General features: G+C 36.1%; 2 protein-coding genes across 4 annotated transcripts; both read left to right on the top strand.

Annotated features, from left to right (window-relative positions):
• The first annotated feature begins 500 nt into the window (after nucleotides 1-500).
• Nucleotides 501-6,802, top strand: LOC110728618 (probable WRKY transcription factor 71). The gene is made up of 3 exons (XM_021908262.1): nucleotides 501-1,154; nucleotides 1,953-2,099; nucleotides 6,157-6,802. The coding sequence occupies exons 1-3, from the start codon at nucleotides 661-663 to the stop codon at nucleotides 6,569-6,571; spliced, it is 1,056 nt and encodes a 351-aa protein (XP_021763954.1). The 5' UTR covers nucleotides 501-660; the 3' UTR covers nucleotides 6,572-6,802.
• A 10,080-nt stretch (nucleotides 6,803-16,882) lies between these two features.
• On the top strand, nucleotides 16,883-25,092 carry LOC110728616 (protein REDUCED WALL ACETYLATION 3-like). 3 transcript variants are annotated; one of them, XM_021908261.1, is made up of 17 exons: nucleotides 16,883-17,298; nucleotides 17,389-17,455; nucleotides 18,319-18,410; nucleotides 19,969-20,106; nucleotides 20,193-20,249; nucleotides 20,352-20,424; nucleotides 21,365-21,523; nucleotides 22,379-22,528; nucleotides 22,638-22,893; nucleotides 23,027-23,142; nucleotides 23,232-23,318; nucleotides 23,397-23,485; nucleotides 23,603-23,665; nucleotides 23,980-24,036; nucleotides 24,172-24,268; nucleotides 24,347-24,505; nucleotides 24,660-25,092. In XM_021908261.1, the coding sequence occupies exons 2-16, from the start codon at nucleotides 17,423-17,425 to the stop codon at nucleotides 24,500-24,502; spliced, it is 1,623 nt and encodes a 540-aa protein (XP_021763953.1). In that variant the 5' UTR covers nucleotides 16,883-17,298; nucleotides 17,389-17,422; the 3' UTR covers nucleotides 24,503-24,505; nucleotides 24,660-25,092. The 3 variants fall into 3 exon arrangements, with proteins under 3 accessions (XP_021763953.1, XP_021763951.1, XP_021763952.1); XM_021908259.1 differs by having other exon boundaries at nucleotides 24,647-25,092; XM_021908260.1 differs by having other exon boundaries at nucleotides 17,386-17,455; nucleotides 24,647-25,092.
• The last annotated feature ends 529 nt before the right edge of the window (nucleotides 25,093-25,621 follow it).

Here is a 25,621-nt window from a genome sequence, read left to right as displayed (position 1 = left end):
TAAATAAATACATTTTTAAAGAAGTAAAAAGTTTAAACTAATTAAAAACCGATATGTCTCACGACCTTGTAGACTAGAAGCGATTTTAAACAACTAATAGTTGATACACACATTATAAATTGCACGCTATTTGACAATATAAATGTATAATAGGAAACAACACTAATTCACTTCCAAATAAACAATACAAGTATTTAGAAATGGATGAAGTAGTACGTATTCGAGAACGAGTAATGACGTGTTGTATGAAAACTAAGAATACAAGGACCGGCACTTTTTAGAGTAAAGACCTCGTCATAGCTTGTCAAGAGAATTGAATAAAATCAAATTTAATAATTTCGGCCATACAAGTTACATTACATACCAATCTACATTATACGTTCAATCATACACCTCACATAAAATTCCAATCAAGAAAAACTAAAAAGGACATTTTTAGCCCTTTTAATTACAAACTCTATTTTGTCAAACCTTACCTTATATAAAGTTTATTTTGCCTCATTTTCTAATATTATTAACCAACCACACTATCTATCTCTTTATTATCTCTCTCTTCCATTATATACTTCTTCAACACCAAACCTAAAAACAATATAATTCATTCTTTTAGTCAAACCCTTCTTTCTCTCTCTACACACATTTCATACTTAATTCAATTCCATGTCTAATGAAGCAACTAATTACCATCATAATCTCTATAATAATCACTCTTCCATGTCTAATGAAGATCATCAATCTATATTAGACAATACTAATTTCTTCTCATTTTTTGATAACCCTAATAATTTTAATACACCTTGTGTAGATAATAATAATAATAATCCATCTAATAATGATGATACTTATTACAACTTTAATGAGTTCTTACATGGTTCTTCTATGGATTACCCTACGCTCGCGAAGAGCGTAGGGGTATCCCCTACTTCCTCTGAAGTGTTTTCCTCCGTTGTCGACGAAAACCCGGCAATGGCCAAAGAAAAGGAGGCAGCGGCAGGTGTTGTTGTTGGAAATGGGGGCAATCCTAGCACTCCTAACTCTTCCATCTCTTCCTCTTCTACGGAAGCCGGTGGCGCCGATGATGGTTCAGTTGGGAAGAAAGATAATAAGCAGCACCCTAATAAAGCGGTTGATGATCAAGATGAGTTAAAGCAAGGGTATGTTCATTAACACTTCATTTGGTAAAGAAGTAGAGTATATAATTAGTGATTTTTAATTCCTTAATTAATATAGTTAGGTAACTTGACCAAAGGGAATAAAAAACTTTTCATAAAAAAAAATATCTCTTTTTATTATGCTCATATTTGTTAAAGACTTATGATATAAGATCTTGAATTAATTGTATTTTCTTCAACTTGACTAGGGATGGAAAATTATTATTACCACTTCAAAATAATTAATATACTTAAGTTCATGTGTGTTGATGTTAATTATGTAGCAAAAGAAAAGGTTAAGACATGTGATGAAACATTCAGAGCAACCCATCTTTGACAAATTAATCTAAGGAACAAACTTCATATAGCGTGATGCATAGAGGTTGTTGGTTAAACTTGGACCATTCATATTTGTTCCCATTACAGACACTAGTAAGAATTAGGGATGACGAGTTTACTTAATATTCCCTTCGTCTTTAAAAGTTCTCTTATTTTATTTTTTCAAAACTTAATGAATTATTAAAGATGGAGGAAGTATAATTTTTTATCCTTTTGAAAATTACACCGGAATTCATGAGTATCCATTAAATAGACGATGCAAATTAATAAATTAATAACTTGACATGCATGAAGATGCCATCAAGCAAGATTAGTCATTAAAGTATTAGGACTATGCCTTGCTCTAGATCGACCTAACACTAGATCATACCCTTTCCACATCACTACCCTTCGCGACACATTTTATAAGTAGGTAACTATATTTTGATGATGCAAATAGATTGATCAATGTATCATGGACAGGACTAATAAGGGAAAGAAGAAGGGGGGAAAGAAGGAAAGAGAGCCGCGATTCGCGTTCATGACGAAGAGTGAGATTGATAATCTTGAAGATGGGTATAGATGGAGAAAATATGGGCAGAAAGCCGTCAAGAATAGTCCTTATCCTAGGTATGTTATCACATCTAATCATTCTAATAAGCATTCCTTCTCTTTTTTCTTTGCCTTCCCCACTTTTGGAAGTTTCAAGTACTATATTTAGCTGGTATCTAAACGCGTTTTCACATCGTAATGTTTAATTACATTAGTTTGATCATTTTCAAGTATGAGAATTTTTATTCATGATCGAATTATTCATGATGATAAAAATGCTATATTATTCTTACAAAGTATAATATGTGTTCATAAAAATGAAGTAAACATGTTAGGTAATTTCTTTAGACAAAATATTTGAATGATCATAACATATGTTGAATGATATAGTAGACTAGTAGTACAGTGACTAACATGTTCTAAAGCAAATGTTGACAAATTATTCACATTACTATGTGGATTATTGTAATTTAGAACCGTTACTTGTAATTCTCAAATATTATGAGAAGGCATTACCAATCGAGCTAGTACTTTTAATTTGATAATAATTGAATTCGATGTTTAAATTAATATATTTCGTTTTTAAAAATCTAGTCGTATAACTTTTTGAAGGTGGTAATATGCCAGATAAATTCCGTCTATATCAATTCGATTTTTGTAAATTGGTGCAAGCATCAATTCTTTATTTGTACACATGCAAAAATGTTGTTGTAATGGTTCCACGTTTCTAATTGAAAAGCAAATAATTTTTTTTTTTGTTTCATTTGGCAAAAAACGGCACAAGTTTATGAATGTTAGGAGTTAGGACACCCTAAGCTAGCTGCTAGTTGTAGGGATAAAGTTGCGCTGATAAGGAGAAGATTAGTTCCGTGTACAAATTATATTGCTTATCTTTTGAATTTATGCAAACCTATTTTATCACTCTAGCTAACGTGTTTAAATTTGATTCATCAATAGGGTACAAATCCAATTATTATGAAGTTGATGAATTATAATATTAATTCATTATTATATATATAGTGTTAAACACAAGAAATAATTGGAGAAAACGGCTTAGCCTTACATTGATAATTACGATAAATTTGTATACACAATACAAGAGACCTAACTTGCCTAAAACTCCTAACAAGATAAACTTGACAAATATACAATATTAATATATATAAAACCAACCGAATTCTAATATATAGATAATGGTTTAGCTATTAGGCAAATTTAATAACAATTGGGACAAGATTTTCTTATTGGTAAGCATGTAAATCAATTTCCAATAAGAAATTGAGTTATACATTAACCCTAGGATTTGGTAGGCTTTCATCTAAGTACTATTTTTAAATTTCGATTTTTTATTTTACAATAATATTGATATTGAATTTTGACACTATTTACAAACTTTATATTAACCATTATTTATATTTTATGCATCAGAAAAAAAAGGGGTAATGATATATGTAGCCCTTAGGGTTATATATAAGCACTATATATACATCCTAAAATGGAATTAAGTTGAATATTCATGACAAAATCATGTGCAAATTGGTGTAATTAATGTTAATCTATCCTCAATATTTCCTTTTTTAGCTTCTAAGGGCTATGTTTATCATTTTCAAAAAAAAAAAAAAAAATGTTAGATCTTATTAATTTTGATTCAAGTGGATCTTTATTTCTTCTTCTAAATACTTAAAATAATTTATTAATAAATAAATAGTCATTCGACATCAAATACTTCGTAATTTTTAGTAAATTCCATAATTGGAGATATTAAAGCTAAAACTTTTACAAAGTCAACAGCATAAAAGGTAAACCTTCAAAATGAAGGTTCTGAAATTTTTCCTTAAAGAGAGGAATGAAAAAAATACATAAAAGATTATAAACTTTATTTCAATAACTCATCATTTTTGTTAAAAGACCAATAATATCTTTTTATATAATCATCCCATCTAAAATATAACTAATAAAATTTTGTTTTCTTTTCATTTTTATAGCATGTTAATTTTGACTTTAACACATGTCAACACAGTTTGGCCATTAATAACATGTTAGAAAAAATTTATTATTTTTAAAAATATACATTAAGATCAATCTAACTTATAAATTGACATGCATCCAAATTCTAACATATAATTAGAAAGTGTTTCTAAGCAAGTCATATATCCTTAATAATTCAACGAGCTTTTCATTTTCATCTAATCTTTGTATGTTTAAATCTTGGAAACTTGTACTGAACAATATATGAACTTGTGATTGAACTCAAATGTAAAAAATGAAGTCTTAACCATTATACTATGTTGCATGTCATGTTATACTTTCAAAATAATATATTAAGATATGTAATATAAAAAGAACTCATTACGACATACATGTATAATACTCACGTAGTATACAACTTAAATTATATTCAAGTAATTACCCTAAGCATTGTCCGAGCCCAAATAAAATTTAATTAGTATATAAATCAAGTAAAAAGTATAATGCATACCTTAATTTCTCACACTTTCTTGATAGCTTATTATAGATATCACCCTATCATCTTACACTAAAAATTCATGAGGAGTTGCCACAAGCCAATACACTACATTCCACCATTTGCTCTACCTTGCTTCTAGCTATTAAATAACTTTAAATTTAATCTAGTACCATCTTAATTAATTTTACATTTTTTTCCTTCATTTTGTTTATTACAATTTCACTAAAAGCTCCTATACTTCCTTTTTTTAGTGTTTAGAAAGCCACAAGGCAGGTATTGAGAACTGATTACAGGATCCCCTAAAATATTAGTAAAACTGGAAGGGAAGCTCTAAACGCCTGAGCTATTCAATTCCTCACTCTCTCCTTTACTCTTTTTTCAAATCCCTAGATTTCTTTAGTCTTATGTATGGCAAAATAATCCTTAAAAATTTCTCCCTATCCTCACCTTAGCTTCCTCAACATTATCTCGCCCAAGCCAAACTTGCTTTCCTACACCAAGGCCGGTTGTTAAAAATGTATAGCAACCGGCGGTTGCAGAAAAAAGTATGGCAACCCCCGTAATCAGCAAAATCAAACCATACATAGCCATGCATCACCCTCATGGTATAAATTTGTGCATAGTTTATAAGTGTTTGATCAAAGAGAATGTAGAAAAGAGGAAGAAAAGTTAAGAGAGTATGCATGACAACACTATATTAAAATCTTCAATAGTGATTGTGGACTATGCCGAGTTTCCGCTGCAATTTGCTAAAAAATCTAGAAATAATTGAGTTAGTAGAAATAAGCAAGGACCATTTCTTTGTAGAAATACGCAAGGACCATTTCTCTCAATTCCAAATTCCATTAATCAATTATAACAACGGTCAACAAGGGTTTCTCGTTTTCAATTCCCATGCCCACATCTTTTTCCTTTCCCAACAAACTACTACATCTCCATTCTCCCTACTTTGTTCCCAAGATTATTATTTTTGAGAGGTGCTTTTTTCCTAAGATCTTGACTATAATTAATATCATGATTCACGTATGTAAGTAATAATAATAATAATGCTTTTTAAAAATATAAAATCATACTTTATAATATAATTAAAGCTTGGTATTGGGTGCGGGCAATCAGCCTTGTTTTGTTTACTTTATTTTCTCTTATTTTAAGAAAAATATGTTCATATAATTTCAACAAAATAAGTTCAGATTAGGATAATAAGGGTTATCCAAATTCAATTTGTAAGGTTTATTGATAAGCTAAAATATGTTCATGTAAATATTGATTAGTAAAATTTAGGTAAATAAAACACTCTTAGCCTCAAATAAAGCCTCATTTACATTTACTGATGAAAAGTGCAACAAGCCAAGTCTAATTGAGTAATTTTTTGTGGCATTTAGCAATTTATGTTTCTTTATATTTTCATTGATTTATCTTGTTTTGAGAATGAATTTTTCACTTAATTTATGTGAGCTTATTTAACATATATATATATATATATATATATATATATATATATATATATATATATATATATATATATATATATATATATATATATATATATATATATATATATTTTGAGCTTAATTAACAACTCTATTTGAGCTTATATTAGATAATCCATTATATACACACATATTGTATTTTAATAAATGAAGGTCGTATACTTGTAAATGTTTTCAGAAGCTATTATCGGTGCACAACACAAACTTGCTCAGTGAAGAAAAGAGTAGAACGATCATTCCAAGAACCCTCAACTGTAATCACAACCTACGAGGGTCAGCACAACCACGCAGTTCCGGCCACGCTACGAGGTCATGCTGCAGCGCCCCTCCCTCATTACTCCATGCTAGCACCACCACTACGTCCGCCACAACCTTTGTCATCATCCAACATCCCTCAAGAATTACTAGCTCAACTGGGGCACTGCGGCGGTACGAGTGCTAGTGTTTCATCCTTCCCACACTTCTCTCGTCTCCAACAACGTAATCATTATCATCATCATCAACAACAACATAACCATCAACAGTTGCAAACGGAGGATTATGGGCTTTTGCAAGATGTGGTTCCTTCGTTTCTCTTAAAGCAAGAGCCTTAGTTATATTTTATTAATATTTCTGTATGTTATTTATGAGTTTATACATGTTATAATAATTTTTCCAACCATTCTAATCTTATGTTATAGAGGATTTTTTTTGACTATTTTCATGATTAGCGTATACTTTGCGTTTTAAATTAGTGATAAATTATCTATTATACTACATGCTGTGTACTGGTATTGGATCCTGCATAAAGCTAAATAATATGGACCACTAATTTGTAGAAATTATTCACAATGATTACTTTATTTCTTCCTTACTCTTTAATAAGTTTGAGAACACTCTTAAAAATAGTGTGTAGGAAACAGAATGTGCAAATAATTAAATGAATAGTTCGTTGGAGGCCTTGGAGACGTAAATGGAATGGAAATAATTTAAATAAATAGGGGAAAGGGTTATGATAAATGCAGCGGCGGAGCTATCATAGGACCTGGTAGGGCACAGGTGTAAATTAATTACTCCCTCCGTTCCATAATTACAGACAAATATACCATATTGGGTGTCCTAAAATGATCCTCCTAGCGTATTAGAGAATCTTTATATTTTTGGACAACAATACCCTTATCTCACAATTATTAATTGACGAAATTATCCTCATTTTTTGTTGAGGTGGAGGTATTTTGTGGGGGACAATTGTACCTTGGTCTTTGAGTTAGTTACATTTATGAGCCAACTCTATTTGACCATTATTACACCAACAATCATTTTTTTTCTCTCTCTCTATAAGCTCCTCTGGATACTTCTTCTTCAACCTTCGCTTTTCTTGTTCCCTCGATCTCTTCAGATCTTGCGATTAAATTCAAGTTTGTTGCTTGAATTTGCGATTTTTCTGTTTGTCACTGTCCCCTTTACAATTGCCCTCAAAAAATTTTGAATTTGGTTGCCTATTTCAGAGCAGATCTGGAAAAATCTTGAGCACTGTTCATTTTCTCTCTCCTCTTAAAAGTCCAGATTTGGTTTGTTTAGAGTCGATTTTGCCTTCCATTGATGGTTTTACATATATTTCGAGAAAATTTGATATTGTTTGTGGTGTTGTCCCCATTTCTTGCTCTTCTCTTTGTTCGATCTTCATTATACCATGTCGAAATCAGTTCCTTACAATCCAAATGTTGACCTAGACGAGGTTTTTGCTGGTGATGATGGTTCTCAGTCCGATACCTATCAGTGACCTGATAAGGATTGTCTTTTGATGTCGGCTTGTTACGTACGGTGATCTGATCACAGTTATAGCCCTAATGTGTTGAGGGATAAGTTTGGTATTTGGGTTTATTCAGGATACCCCACCGTATTTTATGGTGGTGGAAAGGCAAATGGTGGCGTTATGGCTAATGAAACCCTGAACGAGGAAGAAGTTGACTAAAAACTTCCCCTTCCTGTTTAGGAAACTAGAGATGGTGCTGAACCCCAAGTCCCCTGTTTAAGTTCATGGCGGATCGGAGACCCTGTTGTTGGTGGAAGCGGTGCACATCATGTTGATGATTATGTTAGTGACCCAAACTGTCATGCATTTGATGGATATGCAAGTGATTCTTGTGAATCACATAGCTAAGCTTTCTAATTCTTTGTTACTGAATATTTCGATTATTTAATGCATGTTATTAGGTTAGTTGACTATTTACTGGATTCCAACACCTGTGATCTGTTGCTGGGTGGGAGAATTATGTGTTGTTTGAATGAATAGTGGGAAATAGGTTAAAATATGGAAATATAAATTCTTATGGTTCTATTTGCTGACTAGAAGTTGATTGTGATTAATTTAGATGTGATTATCTTGATTTGTTGATATGAGCATATGTGACTCTTTTGGTGATTTGCTGTCATTATGGTTGGTTATCTTGATATGTTGATATGTGCATATGTTTCTTTTGATAATTGGATCTAATTATGGTTGATTATATCATCATGTTTATGTGATTTGTGCTTAATTTGATAATTGGACTACAATACTTGTAAGTCAAATTAGTTCACCATAAAAATATTCTCATGCTCTCTAGTCATATTCTATCAATTTGGAAAAAAAGGTCAATGATGAAAACCTGAATAATGAGACCCCAAAATTGTACATGTGACTCCATTGTTTGTCATTGTTCATGTCCACTTAAACTAAGTTTGAGTGTTGACTAATTGGTCAATTAGGCAGAACTGTTGCTCATATGGGATTTGGGTCAATGATTAATGGGGCAAACTGAGGCTAAATGTTGAATGTTTGTGTGTCCTCAGTAGGTGGAGTGTTTGGCTCTCTATGATAGTGTCATAAGAGTGATCAAACACCCCATCCATTGAAGGAACATATAGCATTTTAAGTTTTGGGAATCTTCCATTTGCATAAATTTTGTCCCTTTTTTGGTTTTTCTCAATGATGAAAGTCAATAATGTCAGACGGTCATCCTATATGTTAGTCAACAAAAGTTTGCCATTAGATTCCACCTATGTCTATTTGATGTAGGTTGTTTGAGAGCTTTAGGCAGATATTGTTGATTGTAGGGATGATGTTCAATGATGAATGGGGACATCTGAGACCAAAAATACAACCACAAACAAAGTTTTGACTCCAAAAGTATGAATTCCATTAATTCATCATTCATTCTTACTCAATATTAGGCAACTTTTGCATACAAACAACTGTCAATCAAAAAGTTTAACTTCAAGTCTAAAAAAGGGAAATACAAAGACAAAATAAGGTCTCAATTGCCTACAAAATTAAATCGTGACACTTTTTGAGAGTTTATGCATAAACTACTTTATACATTATGCATAATATACTTACTTTGATGGTGGTTTTGAACTTGATGCTTCATGATCATTTGCACACACCTTTGTCTCATACTTGGAAAATTTTGAAGATGTGAACTCATGCATTTGTTCATTTACCATTGTATCCCAAAGAGGGTCTTCATACCAGTGACATATAGAGGGAGGGTTCAAGTGGGTTCATTGAACCCTCATTGATTGTTTGAAAAAAAATTAAAAGATTTTTTAAAAAAGGGTTAAATAGAATATTTTCGTAGAATATAGCAACATGTTAGCGTGCATCCCAGTGTTAGTTTTTGGTGCGCGTCCTTCTATCCCTTACAAGGAAGTCAGGGGTTCGAACCCTCTCAACCCCTTTTTTTAATTTTTTTTTCAAAGAAATCGGGACTTCCACTTCAATAGTTCAGTTCTCATTTTCTTAATTTCCCCCAAACTCTCAAGCCTTAACACTAGTAGAAAAAAGCATTTGGGAAGCGGTTTAATTAAACCCCCTAATGGGAAGCGGATTTGAACCGCTTGGGCTTGGGGGGCATGCGATTGCCCTTTTAAATGGTAAGCGGTTCAAACCGCTTCCCATTTGAAGGTAATGGGAAGCGGTTTTGGCGCCAAACCGCTTCTCATTTGGATATTGATTAGGGGGTTTTTCCCCGCCCAATCAGTGTACGCCATGTGGACCAATCAGGTCCTGCCAAGTGTCCTCCATTTGGACCACTTAGGGCCTGCCACGTGGCACCCGGCCATTTGTCCACCATTGACCAGTCAAGCCACGCCATATGGCCTATTGATTGCCAGCTTGGACCAGTCGGATCTAGGGTTTACCAAAAACCCTAGAATTAGGCACGCTTCCCAAGGCTATAAATACATTAATTAATCCTCATTAAACGGGACTCAACAATTAATTACTCTCACCTAGAGAAGCCTAAACACATTGATCACTCCTCACCTTGAGGGACCGGATCTCCTACCTTTACTTTTCCGCACTTATTACTCCTCAAACAAGTACTAACTTGACCGTCAGAGGCGGAACTCCCACCACAAGGAGTCTTCGTTGTTTTGCAGGTACATGCGCAAGGATACCAGTCCCGGAATTGTAACTCTCCCGCAGGACATCAAAAAACCCCGAAACATTTTGGCGCCGTTAGTAGGCCGACCACAAGCAAACGACCAAGTAGAAGCTTTCAATAAAATCAACTCAGACGGTATCAAGAAGAAAATTGAACGAGCAGGCGGCCTATGGGAAGATGAACTACCACACGTTCTCTGGGCCATTAGGACGACTGAAAAAGGGGCGACTGGAGAGACTCCATTCCTCCTAACTTATGGGGCAGAAGCTGTTCTACCAATTGAACAATACGAGCCGACTCTTCGTATAATGTTATATGACGAAGAGGCAAATTGGGAGTCCATGCGCCTGACACTGGATTCACTCCCAGAGCGGAGGGGCAATGCAGCCCTTCACCATAAAATCTACCGCCTGAGAATGACAAGGGCATACAACAAAAGGGTACATAGGCGTCCACTCAAAGTGGAGGACTTTGTACTGCGAAAGATGGAAGCAGTCGGTAGGGCTAATGAGTCAGGCAAATTAACTCCCAACTGGGAAGGACCCTACCGAATCTATGAAGAGATTAGGGACGGCACCTACCGCCTGGAAACACCAGACGACCAACCCTTACCTCGAAATTGGAATGTAGATAATTTAAAGAAGTATTACTTTTGAATTATGTAATTGCCGAGAGCAGCTAATAAAACTAGCAAAATTTGCTTCATCTATATTTTAAACAGAGAGGCATGCCGACTGTTCCGTGGGCAGACGACTACTCTCCATTTTCCTTACTTTGTACTATTTCAGAGGGGCATGCCGCCTGTAACTTTATAGTCGGCTACTCTCCTATACTTGTTCACCCTGAACTAAACAAGGCCTATGGCCGGATGGTCAGTCCAGGCGCCAAGCCAACTGATCCAATCTTTAAACTTGAAAAAGTTGAGCAAACCTAACGTGATTCTTAAAATACGTTGGGAAACCGACTGGATACATGGCCGACTGGTTGCCAATCTTGAGCCAAGACAACAAGTCGTCTAGGGGCATAGGCAGTCAGTATTTGATAAACTTGGCTTACAAAATTCAAAAAAAAAAAAAAAAAAAAAGAGAGAAGAGAGAGCATACAAAAACAGTCGATATAGCATTCAAACAAGATGTTGTGATAAAAGGCAACCAAAACGTGGTTGCCGGGTTCAAACAAAAAACAGCCGGCCATGAGGACCGGCAAAATATTCATAACCCCGACCCCTTGGTCAGGTAAAGATACAAAAAAAAAAAACGGCACGCAGGCCGGAGTAAAGTTTGAATAATAAAAGCTTTAAACATTGGGAGGGCTTGGTTTTCAACTGCCGGCTGATCGAGCTCAATGATGGGCGCTTGATTCTTCAAAGCATCCTCCTTTGTCGACTCGTTTTTAGGGGCAGGAGCTCTATATGCATCCGCCTCCATTGGTTATAGGGCCACCACCTCTTCCTCCTATTCTAAGCTGGAGCCGGCCGCCTCCTCTTCCTTCTCGTCCTATCAGCCGCCTGTTGCATGATTCTTCTGTTGTACTCTTCAGTATAAGCATTGAATTTCTTATCCCATGCGGCATAGCTAGCTTTTGGGAAGAGGGACGACCAGGTCATCTTCATAATATTGGCCGAGTCCTCCATCATGGCCTGGGCTAGAGCCAGCTTCTCAGTCTTGGCCTTCGCATTAAGATCTTTGGTGATGGTCGCCTCCTACTTCTCCAGGCGCTCCTTGAGTGTGTCCAGAGACGTCTGCATACCTTCAGCCTTATGGGCGATGTTTTTGAGTGGACGCAGCTCGTCTTTGAGGCTCTTAACCGTCTGCTCCAGCTCCTGGTTCCTTTTGTTGGCCGCCTCCAACTTGCCCTTGATCTCCAAAGTGGCCTGATCCTGATAATAAAGAATATCAGTTGTCAAAATTTCATTTTGGGCAATTTAAAACATTTCCTTGTCAAAGTCAGAGGCGGCCATGACTTTGGCAGCTTTTACCTCTTTGTTTTTGGCGCTGATCGGCCTACGGAGGCCGTGTACACGGAGCATGGTCTGAAAAAGAAGAACCAGGCGTCAGATTTGCAAAAACAGGCGGCAGGCAAAGTCAATCAACATTTTACCAAAAATAAAAAAAATAAAAATAAAATGCTAAGTATACCTCGGAAAGGAGACCCATGATGCCATCTAGGTCAAGGGTGCCGACTCCCTTGACCGCATCCCTCTCCTCTAGAGGGATGGCCTTAACCATAGACTTGGCCATTTGAACCAAGTCCGGTTCTTGAGGGCCGCCTGCATTCAGAAAAGAAAGCATCAGAGCATGAGGAGAGTATTGAAGAAAAGTTTAAGGTAAGTCTAGTAGAGTCGGATTGTACCTCTTGGAGGCCGACTGTCCCTTGGGACTTGTACTTCTTTTCCCCCACTCTTGGGGGTTTGCGAATGCTTCTCATCCGCCTGTTTCCTGGAAGAGCCAGGCGTACTCCCAGTGGCCAGTTTGCGCGCTTTCGCGGCCGGTTGCTGGGAGGAAGAGGGTTTGGACGAGCCCACCTACAAAACCATAAAAGATTAGTACTGGCAAAGAAAAGCCTTCAAAGGAAAAATCTTGAAGGTTTGGAACTTACTATGGGCGTCTCCTTGGAAGGAGAGTCAACAGAGGTCCGCCTCTGGCTCATGATTGAGGCTCGCAGCAAAGCAGCCGCTTTCTTGGAAGCAGAAATTTGGTCCATAGCTTTGGCTGAAAGAAAACACCACAAAGAGTGAGAAAAATGCAAAAATAAATCAAGTAATACATGTAGAGGCACGAGAAGCCGGCTACCTCTGGAGGTCCGACTACTAAGGCCACAGGCGGCCAAAAAGTACTCATCATACAACCACTGAAATCTGGGAACACAGTTTAAAGGCACCTGCTCCCGTACCCTAGTAGTAGAGTTTGCCCTTATCTCTACTTTGAAGAGTCCTTGGTCAAGGATCTCCTCTTTGGCCCGACGAGGAACAGGCGGCATACTACGGCCGCCTGCAAGAAGAAGTGGATCCCTGTTCCACCTATTATACCGCTTGTTAAGGAGTTTATCAGGGCTGGAGACTAGGAGGAAAGTGTTTCTCCAATCCTTCCATTTGTTCTCCTTCCCCCTAGTCATCAGATAGCCTTTGTGGCTCGTTAGCTGGTACCAGCTGGTGCCACTGGCCTTGGGGTTCGGCTTAAATAATTCATATGGGCGAACGCCTCAAAATTCGGCTCCACCCCATGCATTTCATATCCGGCTACATAGACAAGGATGTTAAACCACGAATTAGGGGCTAACTTCCATAACCCCACCTTGTACCCATCGAGGATTTGTTGAACGACCGGATGCAAGGGAAATCGAAGGCCGGCCTTGATGGCCGCCTCGTAGCAGCCAAAGCAAGCGTCCCCGTAACTGGACCCCTCGGGCCAAACGACTGCATCTTCAGCATCTGGCACGAATAATTGGAAATCCGGACCCATCACATGGTCCGACAGAAAGGTCTCTATTCGCTCCTTCATGGCCTTGATTCGGCCTTTTGGAACATGACAATAATAAGGGGTGTTCAATTCCCTATGAGAGACGGACGGTTCTGCCCAGTCGTTCCCCTTTTCGACTGAGTGAGATAACCTTGCCTCATCCAAGCGAGAATAATGTCTTTCCTCGGAACTTGGAGACAGACGACTTGAAGAGATGGACTCGGACTCACTTTCAGAAGAGCCCGACTCCTCCCTCTCTAAGGGGGCCGACCCCTCTTCTTCAGAAGGGGCCGATTGCTGACCAGCTAAGTCAACTGAAAAGTGGGAAGGGACCACCTTGGCCCCCTCCTCAGAGCTCTCGACAGCAGAGCCACCTCGGGTCCTTGCGGTGTCAGGCGGCTGGTCCGACAACTCGCTTATTTGAACCCGGAATGAAGTGACATCAGAGCTTTCAATCGTCGTTGTTCTTTTTGTTCTTGCCATATTGTCCTGTATAGATACAAAGACAGTTGGATTTCGGGACTTGCGCAAAGTTTGAAGTACCGCAGGGCAGTCGGCACCCCTAGTCCTAGACTCAGCCGTCCCCGGTGACCGGCTGATTGCTAACCTAAGCCGTGCCGGATGCTTTTGAGGCCTCATTTTCAAAATGAAAGAAAAAGTGCAAAAGCGAAGCAGAAAAGGATAAAGGAACATACGGTTACCTGAAACTTAAGTTCTGAAAGGGTGCTTGGTTGAATAGGCGTCTAAAAAGCAGGTGGTTGGTGAAGTTAGTTGTCCAGGAAATCAGAGCTCAAGTTCAGGGGTCCGAGAGTTCTCTTGCAAAGTTCGCAAATGTGAAAAAAAGACTTGGTCAACATGCCCTTATATAGGGTAAAATGAGAATACGAAGGGTCACCTCCAAATTCAAAAAATAAGCGGGAAAAACTCTCAGCCAATTGCAGGACGACACCTGTAGCAGGCCGTCGCCTGTTACAGGCCGACACCGGTCACAGGTGACATGTGCCAAGTCACGTGCCACTTGTGAGGGGCAAATGATTAGGGGGTTTTTTCCCGCCCAATCAGTGTACGCCATGTGGACCAATCAGGTCCTGCCAAGTGTCCTCCATTTGGACCACTCAGGGCCTGCCACGTGGCACCCGACCATTTGTCCACCATTGACCAGTCAAGCCACGCCATGTGGCCTATTGATTTCCAGCTTGGACTAGTCGGATCTAGGGTTTACCAAAAACCTTAGAATTAGGCACGCTTCCCAAGGCTATAAATACATTAATTAATCCTCATTAAACGGGATTCAGCAATTAATTACTCTCACCTAGAGAAGCCTAAACACATTGATCACTCCTCACCTTGAGGGACCGGATCTCCTACCTTTACTTTTCCGCACTTATTACTCCTCAAACAAGTACTAACTTGACCGTCGGAGGCGGAACTCCAACCACAAGGAGTCTCCATTGTTTTGCAGGTACAGGCGCAAGGATAACATTCCCGGAATTGTAACTCTCCTGCAGGACATCAAAAAACCCTGAAACAGATGTCACAATTAAAATGTACACTATAATTGGGAGCGGTTCAGTAGTCCAAACCGCTTCCCATTACAGTTTTTTTTCCCTCCTGAAATTATTAATAATAAAAATATAATAATAATAACTGTGACCTGCCATAATATTAATAGCGACCTATTATGATAATATTAATATTATTAATTATTATTATTATTATTATTATTATTATTATTAGTTAATAATAATATTAATATTATAAACAATAATACAATAACATGACATAATTATACTAAAAGTAACACCATTAATATATATATTTATTAACTACACAACTCTCAAATAACAATAATATATGTAATTACACCAAAATATATCAACAATTTACTCAGTTGTGACTTGATTTGTGTGACTCACTACTGTGACTGATCAAGATTACACTTCCATATTTGGGGGAAATTGAGAATTTTTATTTTCAAGTTATCATAATTTGATATTAGGAAGTTTTAGAAACAGAAAAATTAGGATAAAAAAGCCTTATAAGAGTTATCCAATCTTAGCCCTTTTTAACTTAGACCCAACCCTTTAAAAGCCCATTATTTAATAACCCTTTAAAAGCCGGACCCATTTAAATATTGGATGAGTAAAACCCTTTTATAAAAGGGTTGGGTCAGGGCTTTAAATGTGCCCCTAACCTATTGAACAGGTCTAATTGGTAGTGGCGGTGCTTGCTTTGGTGGTGGCGTAAATTAACTGGGAAGAGAAAAGCTAAGTAAAGGCAAATGATTAAAGGTTCAATTGAAATGTAGGCGTTCTAAAATTATTATTGGTCGAATGGCCGTCCATATTTTGAAATCATTCCACAAGAGTAAATTGAGGTGAAAATTTTATTACAAACAATGACGATTATGTTAAATATTTTTTAAAAAATTTCTCAAACACTACCATAACATAAAATAATTGATAACTTCTTATACGGTAAAAAGGGGAAAAAAAAACTCTAAACTTGTAGATGTAGATACCGATGGTATCAATGACAAAAACAAAATTCATTAAATGTCATAATTATCACATGGACACTTTTGTATTTTTACCTTTTTCTCTTCCTTTTTTCCACTACCAAAATTATTGTGCCCAACTTGTATGATGCAATAATATAAAAATTGAGAAAGTATTAATTTAAAATTATATGTCAATATTACAATTAATCCGTGTAATCAATGTTTATTTCAATTTAACATTTCTATTTTTAGTCAAATTATTTATAACTTTCGGAATGATCGTTAATTTTTCCCTTATCAATACACTTAATTTCATTAGAAAAGGCGTTAGCCGTACAAAGATAGTGTGATAGTCATGTTACCTCGATCCCTATAATTCCTCCGTTCATCATTTCTTAAACAATATTTGAAATCTAGTTAATCAATCCCTCTTAATTTTAAAATCCTGTAATAATAAATAATCATTCCATAATCAAATGCTGTAATAATAATAATAATAATAATAATAATAATAATAATAATAATAATAATAATAATATTAAACCCCAACTACTTTCCTTCCTCACTTTCTCTCTCCTCCCTTTCAATCTCCATTACAGTGATTTTGCAGCAACGAACCGACATCGAAATCACCAACCAATTTTCTTTCAACCCCACCAAACCAAACCAAGCTCCATTTATGACGTCATCAATGGCGGAGTATTAGATAAGGAACCTACCATTATCAAAACCTAAGACCCAATTTTGATTAAGACGTTTCTTCCGACATTTCATCTATTCTTTAAGCAACAGGCGACTTCATTACTCCCCAGATCTTACCTAAATTGGGTTTTTATTTTAATCGATTTTGGTTTTTTTAGGGTTTTATTCCGTATTAAATACGGTGCTTTCTCTCTCTTTCTCTCTCATTCATTGATCTACTTCTGGGTTTTCGCGGGTTCTAGCAAATCTGGGTACTTTTATTGAGCTTTGATCTGACTAAATTATGAAGTTTTGATTGCATTTGCATTGATTTTTGATGGTTGGTTTGTTTTTGTTAGCAGTGTGAGATTGAGTTGATCAGTGGGGAGAATCGCAATGGTGGACTCTGGGCCGATTACGCCCGGACAGGTATGTTCAAAATGTTGCTAAATTCTTGTAATAACAATAATGTGGGTTCGATTCGAATTGACTTTGAAATAAACCTTGGTGATTGATTCACTTTTCGGGTTTCCGATATTATGATGAGTTGATTTGTGGAGGGAAATGTATGTTAGTGGGAAATGTGTCGTGATTTGGAGGGGGATTGGGTTTGGCTATACTAAAATATGTCCCTTGTATATCAATGAGTCAATGACACTTAGATACTAAATCTGAAATTTCGGCTCGTTTGATCGACTTTTTCTGGTTGCATCCAATGCTATAGTTGATTTAGAAGTATTGAACTTATTATTTCCCTGTAATGTATAATGTTTGATGAAGTTACTTGTATACATGCACTTCTGATTTCAATAGTCAATGCATGTATGGGATTGCGTTTTAGATCTCTAAGCATGTAAATGTGTTGGATAATTGTAGCTTTAGACATGGCATACTGTGTGTGAGTGGAGGGCATAATTATCTAGATGGAATTGTCTTGATGAGGTTAATATTCAATAAATTTGTCGTAGACAGATTAAGTGATGAGGTCTTAATGCAGAAAGAGAGCAAACAGAGGGAGAAGTAAGAAGAAGCTTTTACAGCGAGTACATTAACCTGGTGTAGATCTGTACTAATAAGTGCATTCTGTTATGCAATTTCATGACTTACGCAGTTCACAAAAGTTCCTTAACACAAATGTAGTTACTATCTTGCATATAAAACTTAGAAAATTCTAGTATATTTTTGAAATGTAATTATGAAAACTATACTGAAGGACTGGGTTCTTCCCATTGAGCATGAGTTTCTTAATGCTTGTTTGGATCAACAGATTAACCTTGTTTTCGTTACTGTAGGTATCTTTTCTGCTTGGGTTTATTCCAACTTTGGTTGCTTGGGTCTACTCTGAGATTTTGGAGTACAAGAGGTCTTCAGCTCATTCTAAAGTGTGAGTAGTTCTTTTTTGAGTTTACGCTGTTAAGGAGTTAAAGCTCAAATTGTGTTCAGTCATGTAAATCTAAATCAGCTATATGTGATGTATTTGCACAAGACAAGTATGATTCATGGAAAATTTCATAATGTATAATATATTTTTTCTTTTGCTATTACAGTGCTGTTTGTACATGTTTAGTTTTATTTTTAAATCCCTGCAATAGTTAAGGGGCTGCTTTTTAAATTGTCACTTGCTGCTTATTAGTTTTACCTCATATACTAAATGACATATCAGAGTAGTTGAATTTGGAACTAGTTGAAAGACATACAAAAGATGAAATCTTGTGTTTAATTCAGGTTCATTGAAAGTTTTAAGCAGCTTAGACTTCCAGATATCTACTTGAGATGGGTACTTATTGGTCATCATTTAAGGATATATACTTTGGAGACTGTGGTCCATTGTCCATAAGAAGTGGATTGGAGCACTTTCCTGTATAGGAAGTAATTGCAACATTATTTGTTTTGGCTTTGGGTTTTCTCCACCTCTCTTCATCACTCGAGTCCCTTTGTTTATCTCTCTATATTTCTTCTCATCACATAGGTTCCTTAATATGTGTGGCTCTCTCTATGTTACATATATATAAGAATAGAGGAAATAAATTACATTTTTACGTTGGGTTTCAAGGACATTAAGGTACAGCACACTGCACATGCAAATTGCAACCAAGATCCACTTGCAGATTTACTGAAATATTGTGAACAGCTGAGGCATATAGATGAATGAGATGATGAAAATGCAAGACATTGATTGGGTTTTATTGCCTGAGACTTGCACAGTTTAGCTGCACTATACTGTGCTTCTCTTGCAGTAGTTGGATCTTTTTTTGGGGTAGGTAAAGGAGTTGCACAGGCATGTTTGTGAAGGTTTCAATTAATTGGTACTAAGGTCTATTCAGAAACAACTTAAGGAATATTAATGGGTAATGTGTTGCAACCACCGGACATGGCAACATTTGTTTTTGGGGGAGGAAAAAAAGCTTGCTCACTTGGTGGAGTGCTAAGTGTTTGAATGTTTCGAAGTGATGGCACTTATACGTGTTATTGCAAACCTTTTATTGCATCTTCCATCTCATATGTTGACTTGAAAGGGACCTTTATCGTAACCTCTTTTCAATTAGCTGTGGTATTGCTGTACGTATATCATTTTCTTAATTTTATTTATTTTCTGATCATATGTGTGTTATTGTCTCTCAATCTTCTGTGTCATGCCTTACATCCATGTATGGTGATTGGAATTTCTGTAGTAGATCATTGTGCTGAATATAGTGCTTCATTTGTTTGTTCCTTTGAGTCACTATGTGCATGACCTATGAAATTACAGTAATACAAATTGAAATGATCTTTAATACTTTCAAGTTATGATGAAGATGAGTGTCTAATTCCATCTTTTAGACTTTGAAAGTATTATATTTAGTGCGTGTATATTTTGTTTTGAACATGTTAGTTATCTGTACTTATTTGTCTTTTGCTAATTAACAATGTCTTCTTTTGAATTTGTGACTTTACCATTGCAGCCATTCAGACAATAATCTTGTTGAGTTGGGAAATGAGGCTGCAAAGGAAGATGATCGAGCAGTGCTCCTGGAAGGGGGAGTTTCTAAAGCAACCTCACAAAAGTTTCCTGCATATAGCATCAAGTCAAACTTAATAAGGTAGCTTTCTCAATGCTCTGTTTTCTTCTGCTTAGGTTCAACTTGTTGCCCTTTTATGTTTATTGAATTTCCTCGATACACTTTAGGTTTGTGACAATGGATGAGTCTTTTTTGCTTGAGAACCGCATTACCTTAAGAGCCATGTAAGCAATTTAATATCTGATTCTTGATTTTTTTTACTCTTTCACTTTTCTCTCTCCAATATGCTATTGCTTTTGACTTATGACGTCTCCATTTATTTATAGCGGCGAGCTGGGGTTAATTTTGGTGTACTTTTATATCTGTGACCGGACAAATGTGCTGGGATATTCAACAAAGGTGTGTTTTATTTAGTTTGAGTACATTCTGCATGGATTATGATGTCATTCCATTGTTTTTGTCATTTCCACATCCTTTAAATGTAGCCTTGTCAGAATAACAAAGTTGAATTATAACAGTTTTAGTATAATATCCGAATCGCCAATATCTCAGGATGCATATGGAATGCCATGCCATTTAAGCTTGTGGTTATTTGTATTGTAATAGATTTTGATGTGTTTATAGGGTAGGCTTTAGAGAACCTGATGTGATATTGCTATGATTTGTGAGGAAAAACCAAAACATTCAATATTTCAATGTCTATAATGCCATATCAGAATTTTCTCACAGGAGGAAAAATGGTAACATTGAGGTTGCTAAGAATGATACATTGTAGGGAATGCGTACTTGCTATGTTTAAATTGCTGTCCTTGAAATTGTATTAAAGTTCCCTAATCCATTCTTACTACTTTTCTGGTTGACTTTGTTTTAATGTAATGTTTTTATGAAGTCATGCACCAAGATATATTGTTGCCCCCTCCCCCCTCTCACAATCCTAAAATCTAGAGACGATTTCTTTCCTCTTATTCTGATAAAATCTCATTGGTGGAAGTTTGGTCTATCAACATACAACATATACATTGCACAGAACTGAAACAATATGAAAGATGTTAACCAGTGAAATCTGACTGCATCTTCTTGTAGTGTTTGTTTTCCTTTTTTTTTCTTTGAAATCTCGATTTTTGATGCTTGGATGGTTGTTTTCACCGTTCTTTGGACTAGATTATTTTGTGAATGACTAATTGTACTCTCTACTTCAATGCTACATATCTCACTAATCACAGTTATTATCTTATTTATACTCTAAGGCAAGTTTGATTATATATCAAACTCTTTTCTTTGTCTCGCTGATTTTCTTGTATAATAACTGAATTTTGACTTTGAACTTTCCTATTGACAGAACTACAATCGTGATCTTTTCCTATTTCTCTACTTCCTCTTGGTCATTGTTTCAGCAATGACTTCACTCAAGAAACACCAAGATAAGTCAGCATTTTCAGGGAAATCAGTTCTTTACCTGAACCGACACCAGACTGAGGAATGGAAGGGTTGGATGCAGGCAAGTACTCTCTTGATATGATGTTTTTAAATTCTTCTTGTAAAAGGGATTAATACCGAGTGTCCCTTATTGAATCAGATATTGATAGTTACTTGACTGAATTCAACTTGCAGTTATAGGTTGTAGTGATACTCTGATGGATTTCTTTTTGTTGCACCTACAAATGCTTGTTATATCACTTTTCAAAGATATTATGACACGATTTAGGGTTTCTGGGAGTTCTTGAAACTTCTCATCTGTTTTTTTGGGGATGCTGGAAATAACTTTTGCAAGTTCAATATTTTAAAATAAGAACCTTTTCTTTGAGGATCAGTCAGAAAGCAGTGTCCTCACAAGGGTAAGTCTGTGTAGGTCCTCATTAGTTTGTGATGGACAATGGTTATGTTATTGTATTCTATTATCGATAGAAATGGGTTAGAATCAATTTGGTGGTGATTTTTTAAATTAAAATTGGCTGGTGGCTGAGAGCTGATTAGTAGGGATGATTATGACCACACCCATGTTTTTTGTGCTAACGTAACTATGACACCACTTTGTGTCTTTGACACCACTTGGTGTGACTTGACCTGATATTCGATCATTCCGTCCCCTCTTGGTGTATTTTTAGGTAATTGAATTGTCACATAATATTCTATGCTAGAGCTTAATAGTTACCAAGCAAATTGATTAGTCTCTTTGCGTAATCCTTTTTATGTACATGTGAATATAGAATACCTACCTTTTATAAGATTGCATACCTTGAATTACTGATGGATACACATGAATGTTCTGCCAATGCTTGCACGGACGTCTTATGTCATCAATATTAGTATTTTTAAGTTACCAATTAATGCTGTAAACCTTTGAACATGACAGGTTTTGTTTCTGATGTATCACTATTTTGCTGCAACGGAGATCTACAATGCTATACGTGTGTTCATTGCTGCATATGTTTGGATGACCGGATTCGGCAACTTTTCTTATTACTACATACGAAAAGATTTTAGCCTGCCCCGCTTTGCTCAGGTGATATAATACCTATTATGGTTTCTTGGGTTTAATGTGAGCATGTTGTTATTATTATTTTTATTATTATGACCCTTTCCTAATATTGAACTCTACTGTCTCCATGCAGATGATGTGGCGGCTAAATTTCTTTGTTGCATTTTGCTGCATTGTTTTGAATAATGATTATATGCTGTACTACATTTGTCCGATGCATACGCTTTTCACTCTTATGGTGTATGGAGCCCTTGGTATATTTAATAAATACAACGAAATACCAACTGTGATGGCGGTGAAAATTATTTCTTGCTTTCTGGTGGTCATACTTGTTTGGGAAGTTCCTGGAGTCTTCGAATTGATCTGGAGTCCTTTCATGTTCTTTTTAGGTCAGTTACTTCCTGTTCTTATTGCATTTATATTTACATGAATGATACAAATTCATGTCATTTTTTCCTAAGAGGATCCACGATCTTGGATTGCACAATTCAGTTTTTCTGACTACGGCTTCTTGAATTATAGGCTACACTGATCCTGCAAAACCAGATCTTCCTCGAGTACATGAATGGCATTTCAGATCTGGGCTTGATCGTTATGTGTGGATCATTGGAATGATCTACGCCTACTACCACCCAACTGTAACTTTCTAGAGTGCCTTTTGTTTTTTTGTAATTATGTGAAATTTTTTATGTTTGACTTAGCTTAAATATGTGATACATCTTAACAGGTTGAAAAATACTTGGAAAAGTTGGAGGAGTCTGAACCAAAGAGGAGACATGCTATCAAAACTGGAGTAGCTTCAGTTGCAGTATTTGTGAGTTGGATTATATTGTGGCTACTTTGAAGTACACTTTGCATATGTGTTATCATAAAACCTATCTTTATTTCGCAGGTTGGTTACTTGTGGTATGAATACATATATAAGTTGGACAAAATCTCATACAATAAATTGCACCCATACACATCATGGATTCCAATAACGTACGTGTACCATCTTTCTTATTTGCAAGTTCTTACTGTTGTCTGCTATGAATATTAGTAACAATAATTTTGTTTGTCTGTACATCTAATAATTGTCCATACTCCTTTTGATTGCAGTGTATATATATGCTTGCGCAATGTCACCCATCAGCTGCGTAGTTTTTCTATGACTCTCTTTGCGTAAGATTTTTAATCCATTTTTTTTCATCTGTTTCTGATATGTACTGTTTTGTAGTTTTGTATTTTGATCTGTAACAGTTTATTCTTTTTGGGTCGCAAAAGTCTGATTTAGTTTCCTAGTTCAGTATTTTGGATTGTAATTATCTATTGATCTATCCTGTTTGGTTGGACTATGCCGAATCACACGTTCTTTCAGTTCATTGTCCACTTAGGTCTGGGAGATTGTATCGAGATTTGAAAGTTTACTCTTAGTCTCTTATGATATTCTTGAAAATTGAGGTGCCTTTTCTAAGAGAGTTTCTCTTTGTTATTAGATGGCTCGGAAAGATTACTCTGGAGACTTACATATCTCAATTTCATATATGGTTAAGGTATATGTTCTTGACATGGTTATCTGACATTTGGTTTTTAACACATCCCACTGATGGGGCCTTAAAATCTGGCACTGATATTACATGTGGTGTAAATATAACGGTCTTTCTTACTGCCTATAATTTGATGTGCAGATCAAACACGCCCAATGGACAACCTAAGTGGCTTCTCTCTCTTATTCCAGAATATCCTATGCTGAACTTTATGCTCACAACTGCTATCTATGTTTTGGTAATAGAACTTATTTCTTGAGTAATCTACCTACTACGTTGCTGCTGCTATATTAATTTAACTTTCTTGCTTCTGCAGGTTTCCCATCGGATTTTTGAGCTGACTAATGTGCTCAAGACTGTATTCATACCAACAAAGGACAACCGACGATTGTTGCATAATTTCATCGCTGGTGTTGCAATTTCTGTCATTCTGTATTTTCTCGCTGTTGTCCTCCTCCTGATTCCCAGTTAACCGGTAAGGGGTTACTCCTAAATGTTTGAAATTTACCTTATTTATGTCACAAAATGAAGAAATGATGGAAGTGGGAAGGAGTGGTAAAGATAAAGTGGAATCTACATTGAGAGGTTATTCAGCGGTATATGTAACTTTTTGTAGGCCTTAATTACAGAAAGAAGATATCAGCTTACCAATACCACATCATGGAAAGGAAAGATAGCCTGGATCGATCAGTATAAGGGGACTTTGGAATGTGGTCTCCTCATATTCTTGTTGATAAAGCTGGTTATCGCACTGATTGATACTGTAAGGCATCGGAAAGGAGACTATGAAGCAAATTTATAAGAGGGTATGTAGTTAGCCTCACGTCCAAGTGACATTGTGCATTATTAATATAGCATCCTTTTCTTCCCTTTTCACCCTTTTGATCTCTTACCCATATACCATTTTCGCTCCTGTTGTGTGAGCCATAGCAAAATATAGGTTTCTCCAGATAGTTCTCGGGTGAGTGATACGAAGTAAAATTTGTTATTCAATTGTAATGAAAATTTTGTTGTATTACCAAGAATCTATAATCTTTTCATATACCACTTTCTGATTTACATGGACTGGGTTTTTATCTATTTTTTAGTTTGAACAGAATGATACTTCATAATTCCTTCGTTTCATATTAGATGACAAATTTCATTTAGGCACGTTTGACAATGCAATGTATATAATGCAAATATCATTGACTACATATTAGCAAAAATTATAAAAATTTGATATTTTAAATAAATTGTTGAGACAAATCTAATAAGACCCTACATGATTATACTTTTTCTCAAAGCAAAATCACAAAATGAAGACAGAGCAAGTTATATGAATTGTGCACAAAGTCAGACTGTTTGGAACGGAGGAAATATTACTTAAGCGGATGAAAAATGAGTTCAAGACTTGAAGTACACAATGAGCATGCACAATTGCACAATTAGATTACCAGCCATCTTTAGAGGAAAGACTGCAAACCTATCCAAGAACACTAACAAAACTGAAATGCAGAGCCTGCAACTTAGTCTAGGATTAACACAGGTATATTATTCAAAAATGAGATAAAAACAGAAAGGCTGCTTGTAAACCAGCTTTATAAGCATC

This window comes from Chenopodium quinoa, unplaced genomic scaffold (genome assembly GCF_001683475.1).
Source record: "Chenopodium quinoa cultivar QQ74 unplaced genomic scaffold, ASM168347v1, whole genome shotgun sequence".
NCBI lineage: Eukaryota > Viridiplantae > Streptophyta > Magnoliopsida > Caryophyllales > Amaranthaceae > Chenopodium > Chenopodium quinoa.
The sequence above is the reverse complement of the archived record's forward strand: the minus strand, read 5'-3'. Positions and strand labels throughout refer to the sequence as shown.